At 44.1% G+C, this 26219-nt stretch overlaps 1 protein-coding gene and 1 pseudogene across 7 annotated transcripts in view; one reads left to right on the forward strand and one right to left on the reverse strand.

The window, feature by feature from the left end:
• Positions 1-2606, forward strand: part of GTPBP8 (GTP binding protein 8) — a 49394-nt gene extending 46788 nt beyond the window's left edge. The window contains exons 7-8 of one of the 6 annotated variants that reach the window (XR_014711604.1): positions 1127-1268; positions 2464-2606. Coding sequence is in view for 3 of the 6 variants with exons in the window: in XM_084627925.1 (XP_084484051.1) it covers positions 1127-1208 (82 nt within the window). In the remaining 3 variants the exon portion in view is untranslated. The other 5 variants (XR_014711605.1, XR_014711606.1, XM_084627927.1 and 2 more) reach the window with 5 other exon arrangements.
• Positions 2607-8148: 5542 nt separating this feature from the next.
• The window catches only part of LOC311520481 (kinetochore protein NDC80 homolog), a 28819-nt pseudogene continuing 10748 nt past the window's right edge, over positions 8149-26219 (reverse strand). Inside the window, exons 8-17 of the transcript XR_014714712.1 lie at positions 25491-25584; positions 24324-24430; positions 23302-23446; positions 22031-22236; positions 19192-19344; positions 17079-17168; positions 14769-14861; positions 13011-13138; positions 10639-10741; positions 8149-8484 (exon numbers count right to left, since the gene is read on the reverse strand). The product of XR_014714712.1 is annotated as a kinetochore protein NDC80 homolog (transcript). The remainder of the gene's footprint in view (positions 8485-10638; positions 10742-13010; positions 13139-14768; positions 14862-17078; positions 17169-19191; positions 19345-22030; positions 22237-23301; positions 23447-24323; positions 24431-25490; positions 25585-26219) is intronic.

Genomic DNA, 26219 nt, shown 5'->3' on the forward strand with positions numbered 1-26219 from the left:
AGGCTCCTAAGTGACTTGGCCAAGGACACACCGAAAACCTGTAGCAGAGCTTGAGATAGACCAGATATCCATTCCTCTGCACTTTGTGAAGTCACTTACCTTAGTGCAAAATGCTACCAAAAATCAGAGCGGTGTAATGTTCTATAGCCACTTGGTATGGTATAAGTGACTATCCAAAGCCTGTGCTTTTAGTATCATAGCTCCTCTCCAAGGGTTGCTGTGCCCTTATTAGCTTCTAGCATATGGGATCAGGATTTTTTTTATTTGATATTGAGCAGTGAGCAATTGTCAATTTGGGGAGGGTGCTGGGGAGATCAGCACTGGTTTTTGTAAGAGGAGAACATGTAAAAGAGTACACCAGTTTGTAACTGTTGTGATAATGTCCCTTTATAATGAGATCCTGAATTAAGTGATGAGCCACAGCCAAGCTTCCATTTCTGAGTACTCTATAGCTGATGAAAGTTCAAGTGTAGCTCCTTTATGTAGAAATGTAAGTGAAATCCTGGGACATTGAAGTCAATAGGCCAGGATTTGACCCATGACATTTAAATTAAGTGGTAAAAATCCTGTGTAACATTTTTCCCTTGTTTAAAAGATTCTCAGCAGAGAGCCCTAGTAAAAATATTAAACATCACCTTACTTTGAACGTCTTGTGAAGTTGTTAAACTTGTACTAAGGTTTGCTGCACTATAAACCTCAGCTGCAGAGTTCAGCAACTCTTATTATTGCAGCAATGAACTAAATGGAAGAATTAACAACTAATTTCATTGGATAGAAAATGTTTAGCACACTACAGAGCTGCAGTTTCGAACTCTTGTGAAGCTGCATTTTTGCACCAGAAAGACAAGTCTTTCCTTCTACCATAAAGCTAAAGGAAGAGAATCTGTGATGTGCCATAACATTTTTTGCTGATTCCATTCTGTGATCATTCAGTAGGTAAAGTTACAGTTGCTGCAGAAACTATAAATTTCCTGATTTTTGTGAGACTAAATTATTAATGTATCAAAAACAATTGGATGACTTTGCAGGTACCCCTTACTCCAAGGGACGGTGGCAGTTTAGCAGAATTAGGCACCTGCATTTGAAGGAAGCAACGACCTGAACCTGTAAATCTTTGTTTCTACAGTTCCATAGAGTATTCTGGCATCCATCTGCTGAGGTGTTTTATAACCCATGTTACAGGAAACCTTCCCCTGATGAATTCCTGACAGACCTACCTCTCCGTGTCCACAACTCTCCTGTTGTACTCTACCCATCCAGCACAATAGGTACCAAACATACTGCTCTGGACATTGCCTTTTGCTTTGTAAATAGTATAAAATAGTGAAATTATTTTGAGGGTTTGTAATAACTTGTCAATGAACATTTAAGGATGCTTAAACGATTCATGCAGCAGAATGTGATCTGTGATTTTCCAGATTTGTTTATTGGTATTAATTTACTAAATTGACAAAAAGTAATAAAGGATTTTTAAAGGCTGTGTTTTAACAAGCTTCCACTTGTTTCCCTTCCTTGTTGTGAAGATAGCCTTAACTGTGAAGCGGTTTTAAATGAAAGCTCAGATGCTAGAACATAGATGTGTAGCAAGAGATAAAAACCAGCAGAGTGCATGGGGCCCTGGCTATAGCAACAGCCTTTATTAAGTACATCCAGAATTCACTGATCAGCTGTGACTTTTTCAGTTAACTTGTTTTAATACAGATAATATATGAGAATAGGGTCACCCTATGGAATTAGAACCTGTTGATGTATGTGTTCAGTTCTAAGATTATTGGTGACAAGGAAGTAGCATGAAACTCTTTCCTGCTGTAGGGCTTCCTACCTGGAGGTGGAAAGGACTTATCCTTTCAGAAGTTATGAGAGGATGATGCCTGCAAAGGAAGTCTGGTATACAGGCTGCATGGAGTTATGTGGTACCTCTGCCAGGAGGTAACGCCACTCTGTGCTCCAAAAGAATATTACCCTAATGTAATCAAGCACCACTGGCTACAAGCTGTGAGGGCTCTCCACCACCCCATCAGTTCCTAGGAGAAAGAGCAGATGAACTAATAGCAGGAGGAAAGCTGTGACTTTGTTGATGGAGCACTCTGCTGGAAGAATTAGTACTTACATGGCATCTATTGCCTTAGCCCTGGTCTACACTAGGACTTTAGGTTGAATTTAGCAGCATTAAATCAATGTAAACCTGCACCCGTCCACACGATAAAGCCCTTTATTTTGACTTAAAGGTCTCTTAAAATCGATTTCCTTACTCCACCCCTGACAAGTGGATTAGCGCTTAAATCGGTCTTGCCGGCTCGAATGTGGGGTACTGTGGACACAATTCGACGGTATTGGCCTCCAGGAGCTATCCCAGAGTGCTCCATTGTGACCGCTCTGGACAGCACTCTCAACTCAGATGCACTGGCCAGGTAGACAGGAAAAGAACCGCGAACTTTTGAATCTCATTTTCTGTTTGGCCAGCGTGGTAAGCTGCAGGTGACCATGCAGAGCTCATCAGCAGAGGTGACCATGACGGAGTCCCAGAATCGCAAAAGAGCTCCAGCATGGACCGAACGGGAGGTATGGGATCTGATCGCTGTATGGGGAGAGGAATCCGTGCTATCAGAACTCCGTTCCAGTTTTCGAAATGCCAAAACCTTTGTCAAAATCTCCCAGGGCATGAAGGACAGAGGCCATAACAGGGACCCGAAGCAGTGCCGCATGAAACTGAAGGAGCTGAGGCAAGCCTACCAGAAAACCAGAGAGGCAAACGGCCGCTCCGGGTCAGAGCCCCAAACATGCTGCTTCTATGATGAGCTGCATGCCATTTGAGGGGGTTCAGCCACCACTACCCCAGCCGTGTTGTTTGACTCCTTCAATGGAGATGGAGGCAATACGGAAGCAGGTTTTGGGGACGAAGAAGATGATAGCTCACAGCAAGCAAGCGGAGAAACCGGTTTTCCCGACAGCCAGGAACTGTTTCTCACCCTGGACCTGGAGCCAGTACCCCCCGAACCCACCCAAGGCTGCCTCCTGGACCCAGCAGGTGGAGAAGGGACCTCTGGTGAGTGTACCTTTTAAAATACTATACATGGTTTAAAAGCAAGCATGTGAAAGGATTACTTTGCCCTGGCATTCGCGGCTCTCCTGGATGTACTCCCAAAGCCTTTGCAAAAGGTTTCTGGGGAGGGCAGCCTTATTGCGTCCTTCATGGTAGGACACTTTACCACTCCAGGCCAGTAACACGTACTCGGGAATCATTGTACAACAAAGCATTGCAGTGTATGTTTGCTGGCGTTCAAACAAATCCGTTCTTTATCTCTCTGTGTTATCCTCAGGAGAGTGAGATATCATTCATGGTCACCTGGTTGAAATAGTGTGCTTTTCTTCAGGGGACACTCAGAGGAGCCCATTCCTGCTGGGCTGTTTGCCTGTGGCTGAACAGAAATGTTCCCTGCTGTTAGCCACAGGGAGGGGGGAGGGTTGAGGGGGTAGCCATGCGGTGGGGGGGAGGCAAAATGCGACCTTGTAACGAAAGCACATGTGCTATGTATGTAATGTTAACAGCAAGGTTTACCCTGAAAGAGTGTAGCCACTGTTTTATAAAATGTGTCTTTTTAAATACCGCTGTCCCTTTTTTTTCCTCCACCAGCTGCATGTGTTTCAATGATCACAGGATCTTCTCCTTCCCCGAGGCTAGTGAAGCTTAGAAAGAAAAAAAAAACGCACTCGAGATGAAATGTTCTCCGAGTTCATGCTGTCCTCCCACACTGACAGAGCACAGACGAATGCGTGGAGGCAAATAATGTCAGAGTGCAGGAAAGCACAAAATGACTGGGAGGAGAGGTGGGGGGCTGAAGAGAGTAAGTGGCGGGCTGAAGACAGGGCTGAAGCTCAAATGTGGCGGCAGCGTGATGAGAGGAGGCAGGATTCAATGCTGAGGCTGCTGCAGGACCAAACCAGTATGCTCCAGTGTATGGTTGAGCTGCAGCAAAGGCAGCTGGAGCACAGACTGCCACTACAGCCCCTGTGTAACCAACCACCCTCCTCCCCAAGTTCCATAGCCTCCACACCCAGACACCCAAGAACACGGTGGGGGGGCCATCGGCCAACCAGTCACTCCGCCACAGAGGATTGCCCCAAAAAAAAGGCTGGCATTCAATAAATTTTAAAGTTGTAAACTTTTAAAGTGCTGTGCTTAAAGTGCTGTGTGGCATTTTCCTTCCCTCCTCCACCACCCCTCCTGGGCTACCTTGGTAGTCATCCCCCTATTTGTGTGATGAATGAATAAAGAATACATGAATGTGAAGCAACAATGACTTTATTGCCTCTGCAAGCAGTGATCGAAGGGAGGGGGGAGGGTGGTTAGCTTACAGGGAAGTAGAGTGAACCAAGGGGCATGGGGTTTCATCAAGGAGAAACGAAGAGGACTTTCACACTGTAGCCTGGCCAGTCATGAAACTGGTTTTCAAAGCTTCTCTGATGCATACCGTGCCCTCCTGTGCTCTAACCGCCCTGGTGTCTGGCTGCGTGTAACCAGCAGCCAGGTGATTTGCCTCAACCTCCCACCCCGCCATAAACGTCTCCCCCTTACTCTCACAGATATTGTGGAGCGCACAGCAAGCAGTAATAACAGTGGGAATATTGGTTTCGCTGAGGTCTAAGCGAGTCAGTAAACTGCGCCAGTGTGCCTTTAAATGTCCAAATGCACATTCTACCACCATTCTGCACTTGCTCAGGCTGTAGTTGAACAGCTCCTGCCTACTGTCCAGGCTGCCTGTGTACGGCTTCATGAGCCCTGGCATTAAGGGGTAGGCTGGGTCCCCAAGGATACATATAGACATTTCTACATCCCCAACAGTTATTTTCTGGTCTGGGAATAAAGTCCCTTCCTACAGCTTTTGAAACAGACCAGAGTTCCTGAAGATGCGAGCGTCATGTACCTTTCCTGGCCATCCCACATTGAAGTTGGTGAAACGTCCCTTGTGATCCACCAGAGCTTGCAGCACTATTGAAAAGTACCCCTTGGGGTTTCTGTACTCACCGGCTTGGTGCTCCGGTGCCAAGATAGGGATATGGGTTTCGTCTATGGCCCCACCACAGTTAGGGAATCCCACTGCAGCAAAGCCATCCACTATGACCTGCACATTTCCCAGGGTCACTACCCTTGATATCAGCAGATCTTTGATTGCGTGGGCTACTTGCATCACAGCAGCTCCAACAGTAGATTTGCCCACTCCAAATTGATTCCCAACTGACCGGTAGCTGTCTGGGGTTGCAAGCTTCCACAGGGCTATCGCCACTTGCTTCTCAACTGTGAGGGCTGCTCTCATCTTGGTATTCATGCGCCTCAGGGCAGGGGAAAGCAAGTCACAAAGTTCCATGAAAGTGCCCTTACGCATGCAAAAGTTTCGCAGCCACTGGGAATCATCCCAGACCTGCAACACTATGCGGTCCCACCAGTCTGTGCTTGTTTCCCGAGCCCAGAATCGGCGTTCCACAGCATGAACCTGCCCCATTAGCACCATGATGCATGCATTGGCAGGGCCCATGCTTTCAGAGAAATCTGTGTCCATGTCCTGATCACTCACGTGACTGCGCTGACATCGCCTCCTCGCCCGGTATCGTTCTGCCAGGTTCTGGTGCTGCATATACTGCTGGATAATGCGTGTGGTGTTTAATGGGCTCCTAATTGCCAAAGTGAGCTGAGCAGCCTCCATGCTTGCCTTGGTATGGCGTCTGCACAGAAAAAAGGCACGGAACGATTTTCTGCCGTTGCTCTGACGGAGGGAGGGGCGACTGACCACACAGCTTACAGAGTTGGCTTCAGGGAGCTAAAATCAACAAAGGGGGTGGCTTTACATCAAGGAGTATTTCAGGCAGGACTTCACGGAGGGTTCCAATAAGCAATGGTACACCTAAGTTATTGTTCTTATTGGAAGAAGGAGGTTAGCCTGGCCTCTGATTGATACATGGCTATATTTACCTCGCTGCACCTTCTCTGTGAGTGACTGCAGTGTGACCTAGAGGAACGAGTCCCCTAGACGGGGGAGGAGGCAAATGAGTACAAAACAAATCTGGTCTAGTTCTTGTTTTGATCCACTCCATCTATCTTTTACATCTTTGGCTGGCAGCAGACAGTGCAGAAGGACTGCATGCCATCCACATCTCATGGCTGCTCGGCTGAAGATGGTACAGTACGACTGCTAGCCATCCTCATCTCTTGCCTGCCCGGCACAAGATGGTACAGTACGACTGCTAGCAATCCGTATCGCCTGCCTGCTCACCATAAGACGGTTCAATAGGACTGACAGCAGGACTAAAGAGAATGACCTGGTCAAGTCACTCTAAATTTAGTCCCTACGCCCATGTCTGCCCAGGCGCTCCTGGCCAACGTGGCCAGGAGCACCTCAGACATGATGATAACGGCTACCAGTCGTATTGCACCATCTGCTGCCACAAGGCAGTGGGTTGCTGCTACTGTGTAGCAAAGCCGTACCGCGTCTGCCAGCACCCAGGAGACATACGGTGACAGTGAGCTGAGCGGGCTCCATGCTTGCCGTGATATGGCGTCTGCACAGGTAATTCAGGAAAAAAGGCGCAAAACGATTGTCTGCCCTTTCTTTCACGGAGGGAGGGAGGAAAGGGGGGCCTGATGATATGTACCCAGAACCACCCGCGACAATGTTTTAGCCCCATCAGGCATTGGGATCTCAACCCAGAATTCCAATGGGCAGCAGAGACTGCGGGAACTGTGGGATAGCTACCCACAGTGCAACACTCCGGAAGTCGACGCTTGCCTCAGTACTGTGGAAGCACTCCGCCAAGTTAATGCACTTAATACACTTAGAGCATTTTCTGTGGGGACACACACACTCGAATATATAAAACCGATTTCTAAAAAAACGACTTCTATAATTCAACCTTATTCCATAGTGTAGACATACCCTTGGAGAGCAAGGCCTGAGGATTTCAAGGTAGGGGGTTCACTTCTCCTTTTTGTACTGTACATCTCAGAGAACAAGCCAAAATTCTTTAGTGATGACAACTGACCATAAGGGAGTGAACTTCAATGGCAAATGAGGTACATGCTACATATCTGGCCCTACATTGTCCCTCAGTGGTAGCCTCCCATTCAGGGGCACATAATAGTGTGAGACGTTTAGCCCACAGCTAAGTTGCATCTATTCAGCAATGCCCACGACATGGCCTAGCTGTAGCATTACTGATGGGTAAGATTTTCTTCCCCGCAGATTGCCCATTCTTAAGCTCTGTTTACACTGATGGTGTGTGGAGAGCACAGGCTCTGTTCACACTTGTCACGGCAGTGGCTAGCTGTATGCCATGGCAAAAGTCTTCAAGAGTGGGAAGTGGCTGGAGCTTTTCATGGGGGCAGGGGAAGGCTTGAGTAGGAGGATGTTACACTGCTAAAAATAGCTCTGTAGAACAAGGAGGTACTCCTGGGGGTTCCAGTGTGTAGGGCACTCTGTTCACCTAAGCAGTGCTGTTAATACCACTGTAAGCTGGGCATGCTGTGCCTGTACTCTACATGTGACTTAAGTGTAGATTAAGAGGCTGCGTGGTCTAGTTTATTTCTGCTCATAAAAGGAAATGCTTTTTACCCAACCTAGTTGACCTCAGGAATTCACTGTCATTAGATGTTAATCCTACTACGTGATAGTAGCCATTCCTCAAGACTGGGAGTTGCTGGAACAGTAGCCTAATGCAGTACGCTCATTCCTATGTGCTAGAAGCAAGAGAGATCGATCAGAGTAGTTAGGCGTTATAGCCCTGACTCTCCCTTTGTTCTGCTTGAAGGATCTGATTCAATACATAACCATTGTTAGAAGGGCTCAGTATCATAACAGCAGATGTGCTGTCCCAGATGGTACAGCTCTCAGGGGCAAAGAGTGCGCCACGTGCTATAGCTCAATACCCGTTCTTGGTGAATAGTTTCAGCATGCTAGCAAACATTTTTCAGAAGCAGCCACTCAGTTTTGAGTGCTGCATGCTTTCCAAGCGGAGCATCCAAAATTAATGGACACTACTGCAAAGCGTGTCTTAAATCCTAGAGCTTGATATACATCTGCCTGCAAAACCCAAGGTTCTTAAAAAAAAACCCACTACACCAACTGCTAGCAAAAATCTTTACAAAATACCTTTGACTGATTCATTTTTAAATACATAGTTTACATTTGTAAGAATTTAATAAATATATACTTAGAGACAGCACAGTATGGACCAGATCCTGTAGTCCTTGTACATATGTAACTATCATTGGATTGACTTCCTTGGGACTTTGTGGAAGGAATGTAGGACTGGACCACATTACAGTTGTGCTACAGAAAAAATGCCTAGGTGAAGTCCTCCATGCAAGGGTTATAGAGCATCAGCTTTACTTTTATAGTTGGCTAGGATTTGTTTCCCGTTGTCCAAGAGATCTTCAGACATAAATTCTTCAAACACCATATCAGCTTTTTCATTTTGCTCAGCCAGGTATTTCTACGAAGAGAATGTTACCAGTGAGATTTCCAACTTTCTTTTTTAACCTAAAAGACATGGCGCTTGTGTCAGCACCATGTGCATCTTTTATTATTATTCACTGCATTTGGTATCAGGCCATCTATCTATAATTTAAATATTAAAACTGGTTTCTTCAATAAAAAAATTAATCAAATAAACTCCAAGAGCTGACTTGATAGTAAAGTAACCAGGTTAAAAACAGCTGTGTTTGCTAGCCACCACACTTTGTAAATTCCTAGGGCACAAATCTGATCCCCAGGAGTTCTTGTGAATGAGACACAGCCGTGTTGCCTATTAAATCTCAACCCATAGGCTGATGGTATAAAAGCCAATCTTGTTCTTGAGGGAGGTTAGCAGGGCAGAACACTGAAGAAGCTTGGATAATTTGCTGATTTTTAGGAAGCTTTAGATCCCTCTTAAATGTCTGCAGAGTGACTGGTAGCTCTCTGCTCTGTGGCATAATCCCTCTTATTCACAGACCTAAGACTTTTTTTTTTGCTATTTCCTGGTACAAACCTTCAGAGAAATCCCAGTTTCATTGAAGTTAATAGTGCAGGATTTCACTCTTAATATCTAAGTATGCCTCTTCTCTCTCCTAGTCTATCATTAGTTGTTTCCACATTTCTCCTTCCTATTAATGTATATATTTCAGATTGGAAACATGCAATCGGAGTCTTGCACTTGGATTACAGTGTCCTAACCATTCACCTTCCCCAGACCTGAAGGAGCGCAGTGAAGCTCATAAGCTTGTCCCTTTCACCAACAGAAGTTGGTCCAATAAATATTACCTCACCTAGCTTGTGTCCAATAGCCTAAGCATTCATCTCACTTCTGTAGCCATCCCCTGCACAGTCACTGCAAGTGTAATTCCATTTTAGAAGGGACTTTGATGGCCCAATACTTTCACTCACCCAGATGATTTACACAGCAAACTACACATCTTTTATGGCTTTAAGTCCTCTTGATTAAAATTGTTTTCCATGAACAAAGGTACTGGCACCATTAATTGTGAAGCAGAAGCTCTAGGGATGGTCAGGAGCCCAGAGTGCTATTTCTACTTGTCATTTCCCTGCCAGGTGCCCTTAAGTGAATCCTTGGCCCCCTCTGTGCCGGTTTCCCTTCCCACAGTTTGTGTTATCTACTTAGAACATAAGCTTTTTGGGTCAAGGACAGTCTCTGCACAGCACCTAGTACAAGATGTTGGGACCTCTAGCTGCTACTGTAATGCAAACTATAAATCACATCCCACCCTTTGCAGATTGGTAAGTAGGCCTTTGAACACTACAGGAGAGGCTACTGTCATCTTTCCAAAATGATCTCTACATTTCTGATAACGGAAGGTCTGAACAAGCTAGAACATCCACCTACCTCGACAGTACTGAACACCAACAATTCACGTATTTGGAGACCTCTAATTTCTCCTTTTTCCAATACAGCCCAGAAAGAACAATTGCAATTGTTACTGCTATTTCACCCTACATTCAATCAGTGTGGTGACAGCTGTTTTAGGTGAGGTTGGCAGGGCATGGTGCTGTACTTTAGCAGCACCCAAGCTTTTTGGTAAGAGGTTAGACAGTGGAAGCATTACAAGGGGCCATTTTACCAGTAGACTAGTCGCTTTACTGGCTCTGTTAATAATTTGAAGGGAAGGTAGGGAAGATGAGCTATGGAGTATGAGCGTGTATATATGACTAAGGCAATCAGTCATGAAATATCAATACAAAGAACCCTAGAACAAGAGACTATTCAGCTGCTATTCCCAACACCACACACTGGTTGGGTGCTCTGCTTGCACATGGCAGTTAGTTTCAGCACATTTTTAATCCACATGGAATTTACTATGGTGTCCCTTTGGGAGAAGTTGTGGACTTTTCTGTACAGGAAGGAACAAGGTTCAGCATGCCCAGACAAACAGGAGAGAGATTTGTTCTTTCCAAGGAGCTTGGAGACACCAGTCACTCCCGAGAGAGAGACAGACACTTCTGGGGAGAACGGACCACCTCTTTCTTCATAGCCTGCCATGAACTGGGCAGGACATGGGGAGAGAGAATTAAAGAGGGGTGGAGTGGAAATGAACTGACCGTAAATTGCCTTTTGGGCAATGTACATTTCCTAGTAATGGGTGTGACTTACCTCTACAGACCCTACATGAAAAGCCACGATCTCCAAGACATGGTACAATTTATCAAGCATTTGCATTTTCTCTTCATTTGTTGTCCTCACAGCAATCTGGTGCCTGAGGAATACAAATACATTCCCTTAATTGCATGCCCAGGCCAAAGAGAAACCCCTTCATTTTAAGGTTGACATGTAATAAATGTTAGAAAAATTCAATAGGCTGGATAATTTAAATCAAGACAATTTAAAAATCACCAAGTGGAAAGCCTCGGTTTAAATAATTGATTTTAACCTACTTTTCCATTTGTACTTCAGTTTCTTTCTACAGGAACGTGCATTCTCATTGGTTGATGAAACTATTAAAACATTAATTTACAACTCAAGCCTTTTCACTAGATTTAGTGCATATTTTTGCTACCTAAGAGGATACACTAGAACTATCTACATTTAAGCAATTATGTATCTTAATATTTTCAGATTAACTGTACATTTTTAGTATGTTAGAAAATGGTGAATGATATTGCTTATTTACTAGATAATTTACTTTTTGCTCTGATTTGTGTCAAGCTGTATTAGGATGGGTAACTTGTGTTTGTTTAAATTCCAAACAGCATATAAAATACCACCTTAAATATTTTGGATAGATAATCTCTTATCAAAGCACGTTCCACATTTACAACTAAATGATTTATTAAACAGAGATTAACTGTACTCAGTGAATTAAACTGGTTGTTTCAGGTAAGCCTGGGAAAATTTTCAAATGAAAGTGACAGTTTAAATTCCTAGTCTCACCTAAGTCTCTTGAAAATAAGACAGTCTCCTAAATTACTCAAGCTGACCATTGTGCCATATTTAAAAAGTTTGACCTCAAAAGTTAGACTCAGGAAAAACATCTTTTATATAGAAAAGCAGCTATTAACTCAGTTTGTTTTTTTTTAAATCAAGGCTCATGGATTCAGCATATTTTTTTTATTTAACGTTTTAAGAGAATAAATTTAGGCCTTAACATTTTGTTTATTTTTATACAAAATTGTAATTTAAATAAAATAAAAATCCAATTTCAAATAAAATCCAATCCTGAAACTAAGACTATAGATAAAACTGAGTATCTATACAGTTTATACATTCTTTAGCAAACATCTAGCCAATTCAGCATGATCAGACATTACAATAACCTTACGTCTAATCTCTCCCAATCCATTTTTAAATCAGTCCAAATATATCAAAAACTTTGTAAAGGCATTGAATCATCCATGTACACCGGAGTATTTTTAGGTATTATATATAGATGTAGACTAAAATGATAAATCTTAGTTACACAACAATATTATAAGTGCTTTGTATTGTTAAAATATTAACATTCTGCAGTTATATGTATAGGGCTAGACTTTGAACGTACATGGTTTATGTAGCATGGCACAAGATAAAGCAGGGGACTGGGACTCAGATTTGAGTTCTATTCCTGGCTTTGCCACTAGCCTGCTGGTGACTTTGGCCAAGCATTTTCCTTTTCAGTGCCTCAGTTTCCCCATCTGTAAAATGGAGGTAATACAGACTTCCTTTGCAAAGCACTTTGATATCTACTGATGAAAGGTTATAAGAGCTAGAAGGTATAATATTAGGATTTTTATATGTTCAGCAAATGTGTCAAGTCTTAAGGGCCTTTCTGTAGAACTTGAAAACTCAGACTCTTGATAGATGGGACATGGGGTTGGTGTCACTGGAATGTGTAATAACTAACTTTCACATGGCTGGATATTAGAGAATGCATGAACTGTAAAGGATACTGGAACCTTTAACTACAGGATTTCCTTTCTTACAGTCCAGTTACTATTGAAAGTTAACTTCTGAATTTCACAGTATACGAAAATGTGTCCAAACACATACAGGCATTTCGGACTCACTATGGCAGACTCAGGGTAGCAAGGCTGGTTAGAAATGGGCTTTTCCCTTCAAATCAATTTGGTCAGTCAAAAAAAAAAAAAAAGTTTTCAAAAAGTGAAAAGGTTTTGGTTTCTCGACAAAGTCCATTTTCCACTGAAAGTAGCAGGCACTTTTCTTAAGTTTGTCTTTAGTTGAATACTCAGTTTTCCATTGAAACAGACAACATTTTAACCTGCTCTTGCTCTGCAGCCATAAATTAATACTCCATACTGCAAGGTTCTGGAATGAGAATGTATTAGTGATATAGGAACAATAGTATATGTACAAGACTAAGGGCTAGTTACGCACTCAGTCAAGGAAATCTTATACAAACTACAGAAATTCACCATCAACCCTCCAGAGTATGGTCTTTTCTCTGCATTGATATGCAGTAGACTTCTCAGGAAAAATCTGTTTAAGAAAGAAGACAAAAAAAAACCCACACCTGGATGTGCTGCACTTACTTCTTCTGAATTTCATGTAGCTCATTCATAGCTTCATTGAGGCCCTCATTGACTCCAGTCTCAATTAGGTTTTCATGTATCTCTAGAGCTTGCAGTTCAGCTGCACTTTTTTCTTCTTCTTCTGCCACCTAAGGAAGGATAAACAAATTCTGATCAGCAACATGTTTCTCAGACTAAGTGTACCCACCAATAATTAAAGTCCTAGAACTTGCTAGGAGAGTGGACCTCCTGCCAGCAGAGGAATACAGGCAACCCCAAGGAATTCCCCCTATGAAAGGATCAAACCAAGGCCTCAGCAGGACAAACTTCAACTAGTAACAAAAATTGACCCCCTTCCCTCCCTCCCCCCCACCCCCGCCCCCGCCCAAGAGTATCAATATAACCAAAAGGAACTGTTTAAAGAGGTGACAAATAGCAGTGCAACTCACAAGCATGTTTTAAAAGGCAAAGCAAGTGTTCCTGGGTAAAGGTCCAACAACCGTATGGCAAGATGGTGTGGAATGGAAGAGGACTATACATGACTAGAAATAGTCCCAAACTTAGATTCCTTTAATAAAACAAGTAACTCCTTAAAGGTTTCCTTTTCCTTTTAGGAGGAGCCATTGTTCTCATGGGCAGCCTGCCACTCAGCCCCCAATCTGAATGGGGTTCAAAATGACTTAGCAAGATCTCTGAAAGAAGAAACAGGAAGCAACACTTCTCTCCTGTATCCATTAGATCAGGATTTCTCAAAGTTTAGCAACCCGAGGACCCCCATTTTGATTTAGTATTTTTTGTGGACCCCCCACGCTCCCTGCTCAGCCCCAGGCCCCACCCCCATGATGCCTTCCCCACCACTTTCTGCCCCCTCCCCTGAGCTTGCCCTGTCCCTGCTACTCCCCCTCCCTCCCAGCACCTCCTGCACACCACTGGCATCCAGGAGGCCCTGGGAAGGAGGGGGAGGAATTGATCAGCAGAGCTGCAGACCCCCCTGGAGTACCCTTGCGGACCCCAGTTTGGGAAATGCTGCACTAGATGAGTTGGGCATCGGGTCAGGCATGTTTTGTAATGAGCCAGGCAGGCATCATGAGAGGCTGCACACCCTGAAGTGTCCTTGCAGTACCAAATCTGAAATATTTTGTGAACCATTTTATTATTTTTTTTTAAAAGGAGTTTTGCTCTGTCCATGCATGTTGGCACCTGCTTACACCAGCATGCTGCCTGGAATGGTTTTTGAGAACCTCACCAGGCTTTTTCTTACCCCCGCCTCCCCTTAGTGAGGAACAAGTGAGATTTGGACTGGATTAAGGTAGTCCGGGGCCCTAAAAACATCACGGTGTGGTGCAAGTGGACTCAATTTCTGCTGTAGAGAAGCCATCAACAAGGCAGATCCCGGTCCAGAAAGGGTTGCGGAAAAAGGTTGCAACAAGATATTTGTTCCAAGAAAAAACTGGGTGTCTAAATACTTCCATCTGACCGGAAACTGGGTACCATACCTGACAACTCAGAGAGAAATGAGAGGCAACATATCTCCAAGAACAAATAACATCCAAAGGGTGGGTGTGGGGAAGGGAGCTCTTCTGCTGGAAGTTAGGCAGAGGGATAGCAGTTTCTACTCATGAGATGTCACCTAGAAGAGGACCAGCTGACTGTCCAAAGTCATATAATGATTCATCAGGCTAAATTCAGCATGACATAGGGTGTAAGTCAGTGCAGAATTTAGTCCTACTCATTCAAAGATCTCTCATTTATTTTCACTTTAGAAAAGTAAATTCCTACCTTGAGCTTCTGCTGGTGATGGTCATCCAGCTTTTGGACTTCTTCTTTCAGCAGTTTTATGTTGCTTTTCTTCTCTGCTATCACCACATTCAACTTCAAGAATAGATTTGGTTTAAAAAAAACAAAAAAACCCACCACATGTACAGCTGGCTGGAAATATCTTGCAAAACCTCAGAGTTTTATAGAACTTCAAACAATAGACTAGCTATATAGGGCTGAAACAAAGGTCAAAGACCCTTACTCAAGTGCTAGAGATAAATGCTCAGCCTGAACTCACAATATAGATATTAAGATAAAGGAAATACTGGAGAACTATTTAAGGTCATGTTAATTTTCCCACATCAGGAAGCCAGATGAATTTATGTTCCCTCAGAAACAGAGAAAGGTGCTAGTGCGGTTGCAGAGTCCATGAGAAATTTTCATTGGAAAAAATAAACAGATGCTCAAATTTTGTACACTACCTTCAACCCATGCAAATCATTTTCAGTGACACGGCTATAATTCTACAGTAGTCTGCACTTACACAGCAATAGGAAGATAACCCTTTTCAATGGGCATCTGAAAAAGGTAGAAAGTGAATGGACTTCTAATAAAAAAACTAATGAACTATATTTTATAAAATAAGTAAGTGTTTTTGTCTCAAGGGGTGACGCAATGCATTTCCCTGTGCACTAACTATTCTATCGCACACCTTCAGTAAACTGCTTCTCCTGGTTTCCTACACTAGAGCAGGGGTCTCAAAGTCCCGGCCCGCGGGCAATCGGCAGCCCAAGAACCTCCCAACTGCAGCCCGCGGAGGAGACACGCACGCTGCCAGCTCTGTCTGCTGCAGGTGCCGGCGCCGCCCCCCCCCCACGCACCACCTACTGGCTGGGGGAGAGGGACAGAGACCATCAGCAGTTGCCTGGCAGTCAGCCATGGAGGCAGCATCACTTTTTTCCACAACGAATATAAACAAGTCAAAATACTTCAGAACACAACTATCTGATGCCCACCTTGCTGCAATCCTGAAGGTTTCAACTGCTCAGTCACTGAGGCCAAACATCAACAAACTGACAGAACCGAAGCGTTGCCAGGTGTCTGGCAAACACTAAAAACTCTCTGGCAGGTGAAGAATTGTATAAAGTTGCATGATAGTTTTATTATTTCTGAGAAATTCAAAATAAAAAATACAATATAAACCTTTTCTTTTCTGAACACCATCTTCAGTGACATGATTGGCCCACTGGGAGTATTTGAGGACTGGCACTGGCCCTAGCCCTAAGGTAAATTGAGTTTGAGACCCCTGTCCAGGGGTCCAGGTTTCCGCTACCTAGCCCAAGCAGTATTGTCTGCTGGAACACTTCTGTGGCTAACAGGATCATTTGTCCTGCTGCCACCTTCTCCATGGACCCAACATAGGGACCAAGCCAGTGTCTCAGCATTTAGCAGATTCCCATTTTTTGTTGGATGGATTGTGGAATGATTATTTTACTGAATTACATGTCCTAAGTGTGCTTTGTTGCAGAGGCTCAGGATAGAGGTATCATATTTCAGATTCAAGACCTGGAACAGTGTTCAATTCATTTGCACGAATTAAGCAACGAAGGCTGGAGAGCGGAGGTGGTGAATTGCTGGTGCTGATTACAAATGACTATTTGTGTTACTAACAATACAGTATCTACCTTAGCGCACACAGCGCCTACAACTCAAGTTAATTCACTGGCTGCTTTTTTAGGAATAACCTGTATTTCCTTCTCAGGTCTGGAGCTCGGCTGAAACAAATCAAGGAGCAGCAGACTCATTGCCAAAGAAGAATATATTTTGACTGTAAATTTCTCTCTATATTCATGGTTTAAACCTATCACTTAAATTGGTTGTTTCACCATCTTACAACACAGGTCACCTTATATAGCCTAGGCCTTTCTGCTTGCTGAATTCGTTTACTCTTACATGTTCTTGAATAGGAGAAAATCCACACTTGCTTGACCGAGCTGAGATCTGTAACACCTACAGGGAACTCGGTAGCTGGATTTGCAATCCATACCCTCTGCTAGATACCTAGGTGGGAAGTTTGCTTTCCTCCAGAGATATTTACGTGCTTTCAATGCACCAAACCATACATGTTTGGATGAAAATATTTTGTGGCAGGTGTTCAGTTAAAGAATGCGGATTTAAGAGAAGTTACAGTGTATGATCAGTAGGTTTCTCGAACCAGAAATGCCAAGAATAATATATAGCCCACTGACTCACTGCCTGAAGGCCACCATTCTGAAAATGTTTACTACCTAAACTCCATAAGCAAAGATGTATAAAGCTTTTAGAGCTCACCTGTTCTAAGGAATCCTCTAAAATTATTTTCTTGTTACTAGCTTTACTTATTGCCTCTTCAGTCTCATCTATTATCTGCATAAGCGGAACCTGTAATGCACATTGAAAAAAAAAGATACATACACACACACACAGGTAAGAGAACCATGTGGTACAGTTCTGAAATTTACAAGGAATTGCTGACTGAATACTGCCCATTAATGGGTATTCAGAATCTCTCAGCATCTTTAAAACAGACTTCTTTTTTAAAATCAGCCTGCTAAAGAAATGTTTCCTCCCCACATCCCAAAACATGTATTCTCCCCACCACCTACCCCCACAAAAGTTACTCCTGCCAGGTAAGACTCAGCCCTACATCAGTGGCAGGTCACTGTTCTAACATAACAAACTTTAAAACTAGTGCAGCACTCAAGACCCACAGACAGTTCAGAGATGCATCTGTGTAATGGACAGATTTAGCCGGCTGGTAGGTGTTTTCCACCGTGTTTCAAAGAGGCAGCACAGCTCGGCAGGGGAGAAGGAATAGAAGCAGTGTAGCTGGTTGCAAATGGTTGCAGGAAAGGGGGAACAATACATGCTGCAGCAGACAAAAAAAAGGAACAAGTGAGATGAAGATGGCTTTAGAATTCTCCTCTGAGGGATTGCAGATTTTATCCAATCCCTGCACTCTTTTACTTCTGTGGAAATTCTGCACCATTGTGCACACGCAGAATTTTTTTTCCCCACTGCAGAAAATACATTCTGCCCGAGAAGTGCTGCAGTTCTGCCTTTTGCCCAATTCTGATGCCACAGAATTTTTTTTCCTGTAGGGGGGAAAAAAATTCTGCACGTGCCCAGTGGTGCAGAATTCCCCCAGGACTAGAAATTCATCACAGAACCCTGCCTGCAGCACCAGGTTAGGATAGAGAGTGGGGCACACGGGGCTGCTGGGGGAGGGGGTATCCCACTGGGGTTCAGAATGGCTAGTGGGGGGACAGACTGGGGCTCAGAGGAGCTAGTAGGGTGACAGCATTGAGCCAGGGGCTAAATGGGAGTTGGGGTGCAAGGCTGCATGGGGAGGGAGGCTGAGACACATGGGGGTGCAGGGACAGTGGTAGCTGTGCCTGACTGAATGGGAGACGTTTGGAGTCAGCCAGGGTCTGCATGGGAGAGGCTCCCCAACTCCCTAACAATCCCTCCGTCCTCCCAAAAAACCCTGTTCCATACTTCTCGCCCACAGTGAACAACCCTCCAGGTCCAGGCTCCTTCCCTCTCCCTCAGTTCCTCTGTTACCCTGGACTCCCCAAAATCTTTGCAATACTTCTGATGGGTGTGGGAAATTCATTTGAATTACATTACAGAAATGTATTACACAAAGTTCTGTATTAATGTGCCTCGTAAGGAATCTATTTGTCAAAAAAAAATAAATTTTTTTTTACCAGAAATTTTTTTTGGGGGAAAAGGAGTGTCTATATTGTTAGAGACCTACTTGCTGATGGGTATTTTGAAATAAATTTGAAACTGGCATGATTATATTGTGTTATTTTGACAAATAAAATATGCAGGATTTTAAAGTATGTGCAGAATTTTTACTTTTTTGGTGCAGAATTCCCCCCAGAGTAATTTTTGTTTCTAACAGCTATGTCTGTCCCTCCCTCTTTGATTCAAGAAATCTGGCTTGATATGCCTCCCACGCCCACCCTCCATTCTGTAGCAAAGAGAGATGAGTGAAACTTTTTCTTTGCATATATGTTCAACTAAAAAACAAACCAACCTGAAAATAAAAGCATTTTCGAAATGTCAATTAGAATAGACATCCAAATATTGAGTTTAACCTGAACGAAGTATTTTTGGTTTTTCGTTTTTGGGGTGGGGGGGGGATTCAGTTTCAGTTTAAGACACCCAATCCCCCCCCCCCCCCCCGATTTTTCCAGTTGGACACAAAACTGGAAAAAAAATCGATTATTCACTCAGCTCCATTAGCAACATCCCACACAGGCTAGACTGTACTGCAGCTATAGTAGGGATGTTCAAGGACGACGTTCCTTGTGTATTTCCTAACATTTTACAGCTGAAACACAGACTGTTCCCATACAAATGTTCCAAACAAAAGCCGTTGTTAAAGCACACCTACGTTGATCTGCCTTCTGTATTTGGAGAGAGAATGGGGTCCATCCTCCGGGCTAAACTTAATCTCAAAATCGTGGCCTCTGGAATTGTCCATGCCTGCTGGGACTAGCTTCAGCTTCCGAGCCAGTTTGTGATAATCATCCAGCTGTGCTTCAATCTGGGAAATATGTGGAGTTGGAAGGATGGTAAGAGAGAAAGACACTGAATAGAAAAGGTCAAAACATGGCTACTGCTAACTTTCCATGATGGATCACTATTGTTGCCACTTCTAAGAGGGTACCACTGCCAGGTAAGGCTTCATAGATGCACAGACATTTTGAGACCTCAGAAAAAATCTTTAAAATATTAGTCAGCACTGGAAGCTTTTGAGCGAGATAACCATTTCTGCTATTTATGGAGCAGTTTTTCGGCCATCAATCTCAAGGCACTTTACAAAGGACGGTCAGTATCATTATCCCAGTTTCAAAGATGGGAAAACCAGGGCACAGAGATGTGATGTGATTTGAAGCTCAATGGCCTATACAGATAGACTTGAGCAGTTTTTAGCTGTCCATTCCTTTCTGAGTAGTTGTATTTTCCTCTCCTGGATGCTTCATAAATGCCTGCTCCACCTATCCCTTGAATATTCAAGGAAGATTAGCTAGTGTGTATCCTTGGAAGCTGCCTGTAAAGAGGACAGATGAGATTGTGGAAAAGCATGAGAATGGGAGTGCAGAGATCTGGGCTCTGTTCTCTGCTCTGCCACAGATTCCCTTGTGAACACGGGCAAGAAACACTTCACCCCCTCATGTCTCAGATTGCCGCTCTGTAAAATTGGACTTGTGTAAAGAAATGTAAGATCTTTGGCTGGGAAGAGTATTACAAGTGATAAATAAATTAAGAATACATTCGAGCGACCCAGCCTTACAAATGCAAAGACTGTCAAAGGTACTTATATGGCCCGCATCACCATAGTAGTTGAGTCTCACATTCTGAGGCATTTATTCTCACAACACCCCTGTGAGAGAGGACAGGGCTGTTGTCCCATATTACAGATGGGGAACTGAAGCAGAGGCTAAGTGACTTGCCCAAGGACACTCAGGATGTCTGGAAGGGCAGAAAATAGAACCCGTGTCTCCTGACTCTCAAGCTGACACCTTAACCATAATTGGGCCATCCTTCCTCTCTTGCCTGTGGTTTTAGTCACTGACACAGCTTGGTAAACTTTATGAAGAACAAGGGCCTGCTTCTAAATGGGGCATCTCACTATAGCAGTGGGCATGGGAAAGAGGAGAAGAGTGTTGAGTCTGTACAGTCCATGGGACAGGGCATCAGACTGGGACTGAGTCACTAAGCCAGCTGGTTTAAGTCAGCATAGCTGTATTGAAGTCAAAGAAGTTACACTAGTTTACACCAGCAGAGGATCTGGCCCCTTGGTTTAATTCCTAGTTCTGCCACTAAATTACTGTGTCTTGAGCAGGTAATGGAATCGCTGTGTGCCTCAGTTTTATCATCTGTAAAATGGGGATAATTATGTTCAGGCTCTTCAGACTATTTCAAGCTCCTTAGCTATCTCTGCAACTACAGTTGAAAGCAATACACATGCCTGTTGTGGCCTCTCGGGGTCTGGATATCCAATAATTCAAATGGGCATTGAATCAGGCCTTGGCTGCTGATGCACAAACAAGTACATGAAAAAATTCCAGGCCTACTGGAAGCAAGAGCAAAATTGTAAATTATTTTTAATCTGTTAGAGTCATTCATAGAATCATAGAATATCAGGGTTGGAAGGGACCTCAGGAGGTCATCTAGTCCAACCCCCTGCTCAAAAGCAGGACCAATCCCCAATTAAATCATCCCAGCCAGGGCTTTGTCAAGCCTGACCTTAAAAAATTCTAAGGAAGGAGATTCCACCACCTCCCTAGGCAACGCATTCCAGTGTTTCACCACCCTCCTAGTGAAAAAGTTTTTCCTAATATCCAACCTAAACCTCCCCCACTGCAACTTGAGACCATTACTCCTTGTCCTGTCCTCTTCTACCACTGAGAATAGTCTAGAACCATCCTCTCTGGAACCACCTCTCAGGTAGTTGAAAGCAGCTATTAAATCCCCCCTCATTCTTCTCCTCCACAGACTAAACAATCCCAGTTCCCTCAGCCTCTCCTCATAACTCATGTGTTCCAGACCCCTAATCATTTTTGTTGCCCTTCGCTGGACTCTTTCCAATTTATCCCCATCCTTCTTGTAGCGTGGGGCCCAAAACTGGACACAGTACTCCAGATGAGGCCTCACCAATGTCGAATAGAGGGGGACGATCACGTCCCTCGATCTGCTCGCTATGCCCCTACTTATACATCCCAAAATGCCATTGGCCTTCTTGGCAACAAGGGCACACTGCTGGCTCATATCCAGCTTCTCGTCCACTGTCACCCCTAGGTCCTTTTCCGCAGAACTGCTGCCTAGCCATTCGGTCCCTAGTCTGTAGCTGTGCATTGGGTTCTTCCGTCCTAAGTGCAGGACCCTGCACTTATCCTTATTGAACTTCATCAGATTTCTTTTGGCCCAATCCTCCAATTTGTCTAGGTCCCTCTGTATCCTATCCCTGCCCTCCAGCGTATTTACCACTCCTCCCAGTTTAGTATCATCCGCAAATTTGCTGAGAGTGCAATCCACACCATCCTCTAGATCATTTATGAAGATATTGAACAAAAATTCATCTTGCCCTGGTTTAGTTTCATTAGAAAAATACTTGACAGCAACCTCTTAAGTTCCCAACTTTCTCTCTCTTGTATTTTGACCCTGAATATCAAAACTGCAAAGTTGCCAGATTGCCTGTCCCAGTTCCCAGTAATGGTTTCACTCACCGACTCTTTGCCTCTTGCATATTTTAGCTCCTCAGCCCATAGCTGCTGCCGCTCCGTCTCTAGCTCCTTGGTAAGCTTGTTGATAGTTTGCTGAAGCTCATCTTTCTCATGGTTTATTCTCTCGATGTCTACAGCTGCGTACAGCTGATTATCAACAGTGTGCTGCAGCCGGGCATTTTCCTGCTTCATCATTTCAACTTCCAATTCTGTAATCAACAACAAAAAGAAGAGGAGCTAGAGATCTCTGGACATTTGCTAAAGGTCACAGTGTCGCCACCCCTGTTTTTCCAGTATAAACATCCCATTCATCAGTGAGGTGTACTCCTAGCAGTAATACAAATGTGTACTGCTTCCATCTTTAAAGTTCTCTACAAACTTAAGCCTCACAGCACTTGTGAGTAGGTTAACATGGGATCTCCACTTCAGGCTCTACATCAGGGGGTTCAAACTGGGCATCTGGATGCCTCAGGAGCCACGAGGTTATTACATGGGGGGGTCGCAAGCTGTCAGCCTCCACCCCAAACCCCGCTTTGCCTCCAGCATTATTACGTATTTAACACCATTATAAAAGTGTTTTTAATTTATCGGGGGGAGGGGGAGAGGTCGCACTCAGAGGCTTGCTATGTGAAAGGGTTCACCAGCACAAAAGTTTGAGAACCACTGCTCTACGTGCACATTTCAGAGGGCTATGTCCCTTCTCCCCCAGCGGTGCTGCTTTGTTCTAGATCAGTGAGATCGACTCAGATCTACTGTTTTTTAAATGGAAGGATTTCAACTTAGGCAGGTTGTGCTTTCACTATTCAGGGCTGAGGGATTTTCCTTTAATTTGAGGCAAGAAAGCTTTGGTGCAAGATTGGTCTCTTCCCATAGTTCAGTGAGGGAAGGCAGCAAAGGAGACCAACTGTAAGGAAGCTGGTCCAAGAGGGCAGAGTCTACCCCCGAATCTTGTCATCTCCCACACTCGACAGCCGGACAACTTACATGTTTCTGCCTCAAAAGACAATTCTTCTCCCCCTAGAAATCAAGGCCATGGCTTTTAAAGATGCATCCAGCACCTCCTGGTCCAGGAAGCACCTATCCCTGTATGTACGGCCCCACTGTTTTCCCAGAAAGTACAAGATTACTAGCCAAGTAAAATCTGCTTTAGTACAAATTCATCCATGGAGTAAGTGTATGTCCGTTTCAGAGCCTTCAATCTTCAGTACTAGCCAACAAAGGAAGTGATGATGCATCATCATCATCAATCATCTCTGATGCAGCTTCCTTCTCACCTGATGCCTCACACGCCTCAGCGAGGCTATGTAGTTTCTGATCCAGGACAGCTGAATGAGATTCCAGATTGGTCATGTAAGCCTGATATTTTTCAACATCAGCTTGCAGCGAAGCTTTCAGCTTCCTCAGCATTTCTAGACGATCCTTTGAGGAGAAAGAAGAGTGTTAATAACCTAACTGGTATTTAGAAGAATCAGCCCTGCTTTACTGTGGTTACTGGAAACATTAGTAGCTCAATGATAGATTTTCGGCTGCATCTTTTCTTGAATCAGCTGCTACCAAGGCAGATAATTTTCCTTGCAAGCCTAAATGGTGGTGAACCCTGCCATTCTGTCTATCCCTGTACAATCCTTACCCCAAAAGTCTCTTCCCTCCTTTATCTTATTTGGGTCAAATTTTCAGTCTCAGACTACGAGATATAGTTATTCCCAGCCTGATAAATTAGCTCTTGGGAGTTAACAATTTTAAATTTTATCATTACAACGCCAGCTAAATTGAAACATTAAGAAATTAAAACCTACAGGAGGAAATAAGGTCAGAGGTGAGGCTGTCATGCATCTCAGGAGTCTAATAATGCTTGAGTCTCATGTACCAGATGCACTGCAGTAATAAGTCACAGCTCTGTAAGGACAGAGAGAGGCTTCAACTCAGATTTTTCTTGCATTTAGAGCTTTAAATGAGACCCTCAGTATTAATTTCATATCCAGCTTTTAGTTTAAAAAAATAAGCAAGATTCTACTATGAGAGCCTGAGACACTGGACTTGACTCTTCCACCAGCTGGGGCCAGGAGTTCTGAGTGTCCCAGATGATACCTATAGCTCTGGAGATTGTTTCCTTTGTAGCACCTCAGCCCCCTTCCTATCACCTTAGGAAGCAGAATTTCAGATACCCCCGATTCAGCTGCCCCCACCACTTGCTCAGTATGTACACATTACTGGTGAGATTACAGCACCTGGAACCCCAATAAGGGAAGACCCAGCTTTGATATAGTTGAAAGAAGTAGAAAGATGGTTTACTAACTGGCTCGCTTTCCTTCTCTCTCTCTAGCCTTGCAATCTCTTCATTCAACCTTTTGTTCTCTGCTTCTAAGGTCTTCACTTTGGAATGGTCTACTTTAAACACTTTGTCTGCAAGAAACCACACTGGGTTTGAATAACCCTAGAGCCTCGATAGTCATACCAGACAACAGTGCCGCAATACTGTAGCACAGTGGTTCTCACGCTTCGCTGCACCACCACCACCCCCTTCTGACAACAAAAGTTACTACATGGCCCTACATAGGAGGAGGCCGGAGCCCAAGCCCCACAGCCCCAGGCATGGGGGGGAGGAGGGGTCAGAGCCCTGCTACCCCAGACTCAAGCCCTCGGGCTTCAGCATCAGACCTGGGCCCCAGTGAGTCTAATGCTGGCCCTGGCAACCCCACTAAAATGGGGTTGTGACCCACTTTAGGGTCCTGACCCACAGATTGAGAACTGCTGCCGGGCACTTTAGAAATGCTTAAAGGCAGATGGTATGCAATAACAAGAGATGACACTGCCAACAGGAGAAGCCCTGTCTTGGGAACGAAACAGTCTGAAGAGGAAAATGGAAGTCAAAGTGATTTGCAAGGAGAAACCACACCAAAACAGATTCACTCTTAAAAATGAGCACCTTGCAATGTCCTATGAGCAGGCAGATGAGCTGCTGCTATTTCTTTGAGAGGGTGTGGAATCCTGATCCAATATCAAATCAGCTATTTTTAATCAACAGATGGTGAGCTGAGGAGGTATATGCCAAAAGTGACAGGTGATTTTGAGAGCCCACCTTGAGAGGCTATAAAGGAGCCTGGTGTACGGAAAGTGTTGAGCACCCACCCTGTGAAAGTCAGGCCCCTTTAAGGCACCTCCAGGTGGGCAACCACAAATTGAGGCACCAAGTCTCTTTGCACTTCTGAAAATGATGGCCATAGTAAAGACACTTCGACCCTCACTTTTAAACATCAACATTTTCCTAAATAAGATATCTAAATATGAATGTGAGTGCTTAACTCTAAGCACTCAATCCATAGGTAGGCAACACCATTTGAAAAATGCTGATGTTGGCCTTACTATAACCCCTGTAAGGAAGGCAATAAGTGTGACAAGGCCCAGAATTCTACTAGCCTGCATGTGGTTCCTTGCAATAGCAAATTCAGATGGCCACCCTTACTTAGTTTTGCCTGTAGTTCTGCATCCATCTCTTCAAAAGCATCTCCTCCATTCATGAAATGATCATAACACTTTTCAGTGTACTCCATAAGTAGCTGAAAAACAAACAATGTGGTTTTTAGAGCCTTTTAAAAACCCATTAAGCAAGCTTGACATACAAAGCCATGGGGCAAACCAACACCTTAGTTAAATATTATTAAAATGGACATACAAGGTCACAAGTTCTATTTTAAAGCTTGAGCTTAATGACAGCCCACACAAACCACCCTTTTAAATCTAAGAAGGTGCTTTAGGGCAAATCCCCAGTTAGAAGATTGGGTTATTTTTGTTGATTTAAAAAGCAGCTTTCACTTCGGGATCTTTTTGTTTCCTGGCCTGGGTGTCCACTTGCTCGTTGCAGGCTGTGACTTGGGTTTCTCTAGGCCTGACGTCAGGCCCAGAGCTAACCAGAACTGCATGGGCAGCATGCCAGGTGCCAACGTGAGAAACTGACACAGATATGTGAAAATCCCCTTCTGGCCCTGACCAAAAAGGAATCAGACTGAGACCCCACAGAGCAAGAAGCTGATTTTATTTGAGGTGGGAAAGGTATTCCCAAATCCGTAACTTGCCATGTGATTTACGGGTGGGCAGAGAGGAGCAGTTAAACAGCCAGCTGTCCTCTGGGCTGCAAGCTCTGAAAATAGCTGCTCCTATTTTTGAGAAGCCAAGCAACTGGCCACTGGGGTAC

Source organism: Lepidochelys olivacea (assembly GCF_965140295.1).
Source record: "Lepidochelys olivacea isolate rLepOli2 genome assembly, chromosome: 1".
Classification (NCBI taxonomy): domain Eukaryota; kingdom Metazoa; phylum Chordata; order Testudines; family Cheloniidae; genus Lepidochelys; species Lepidochelys olivacea.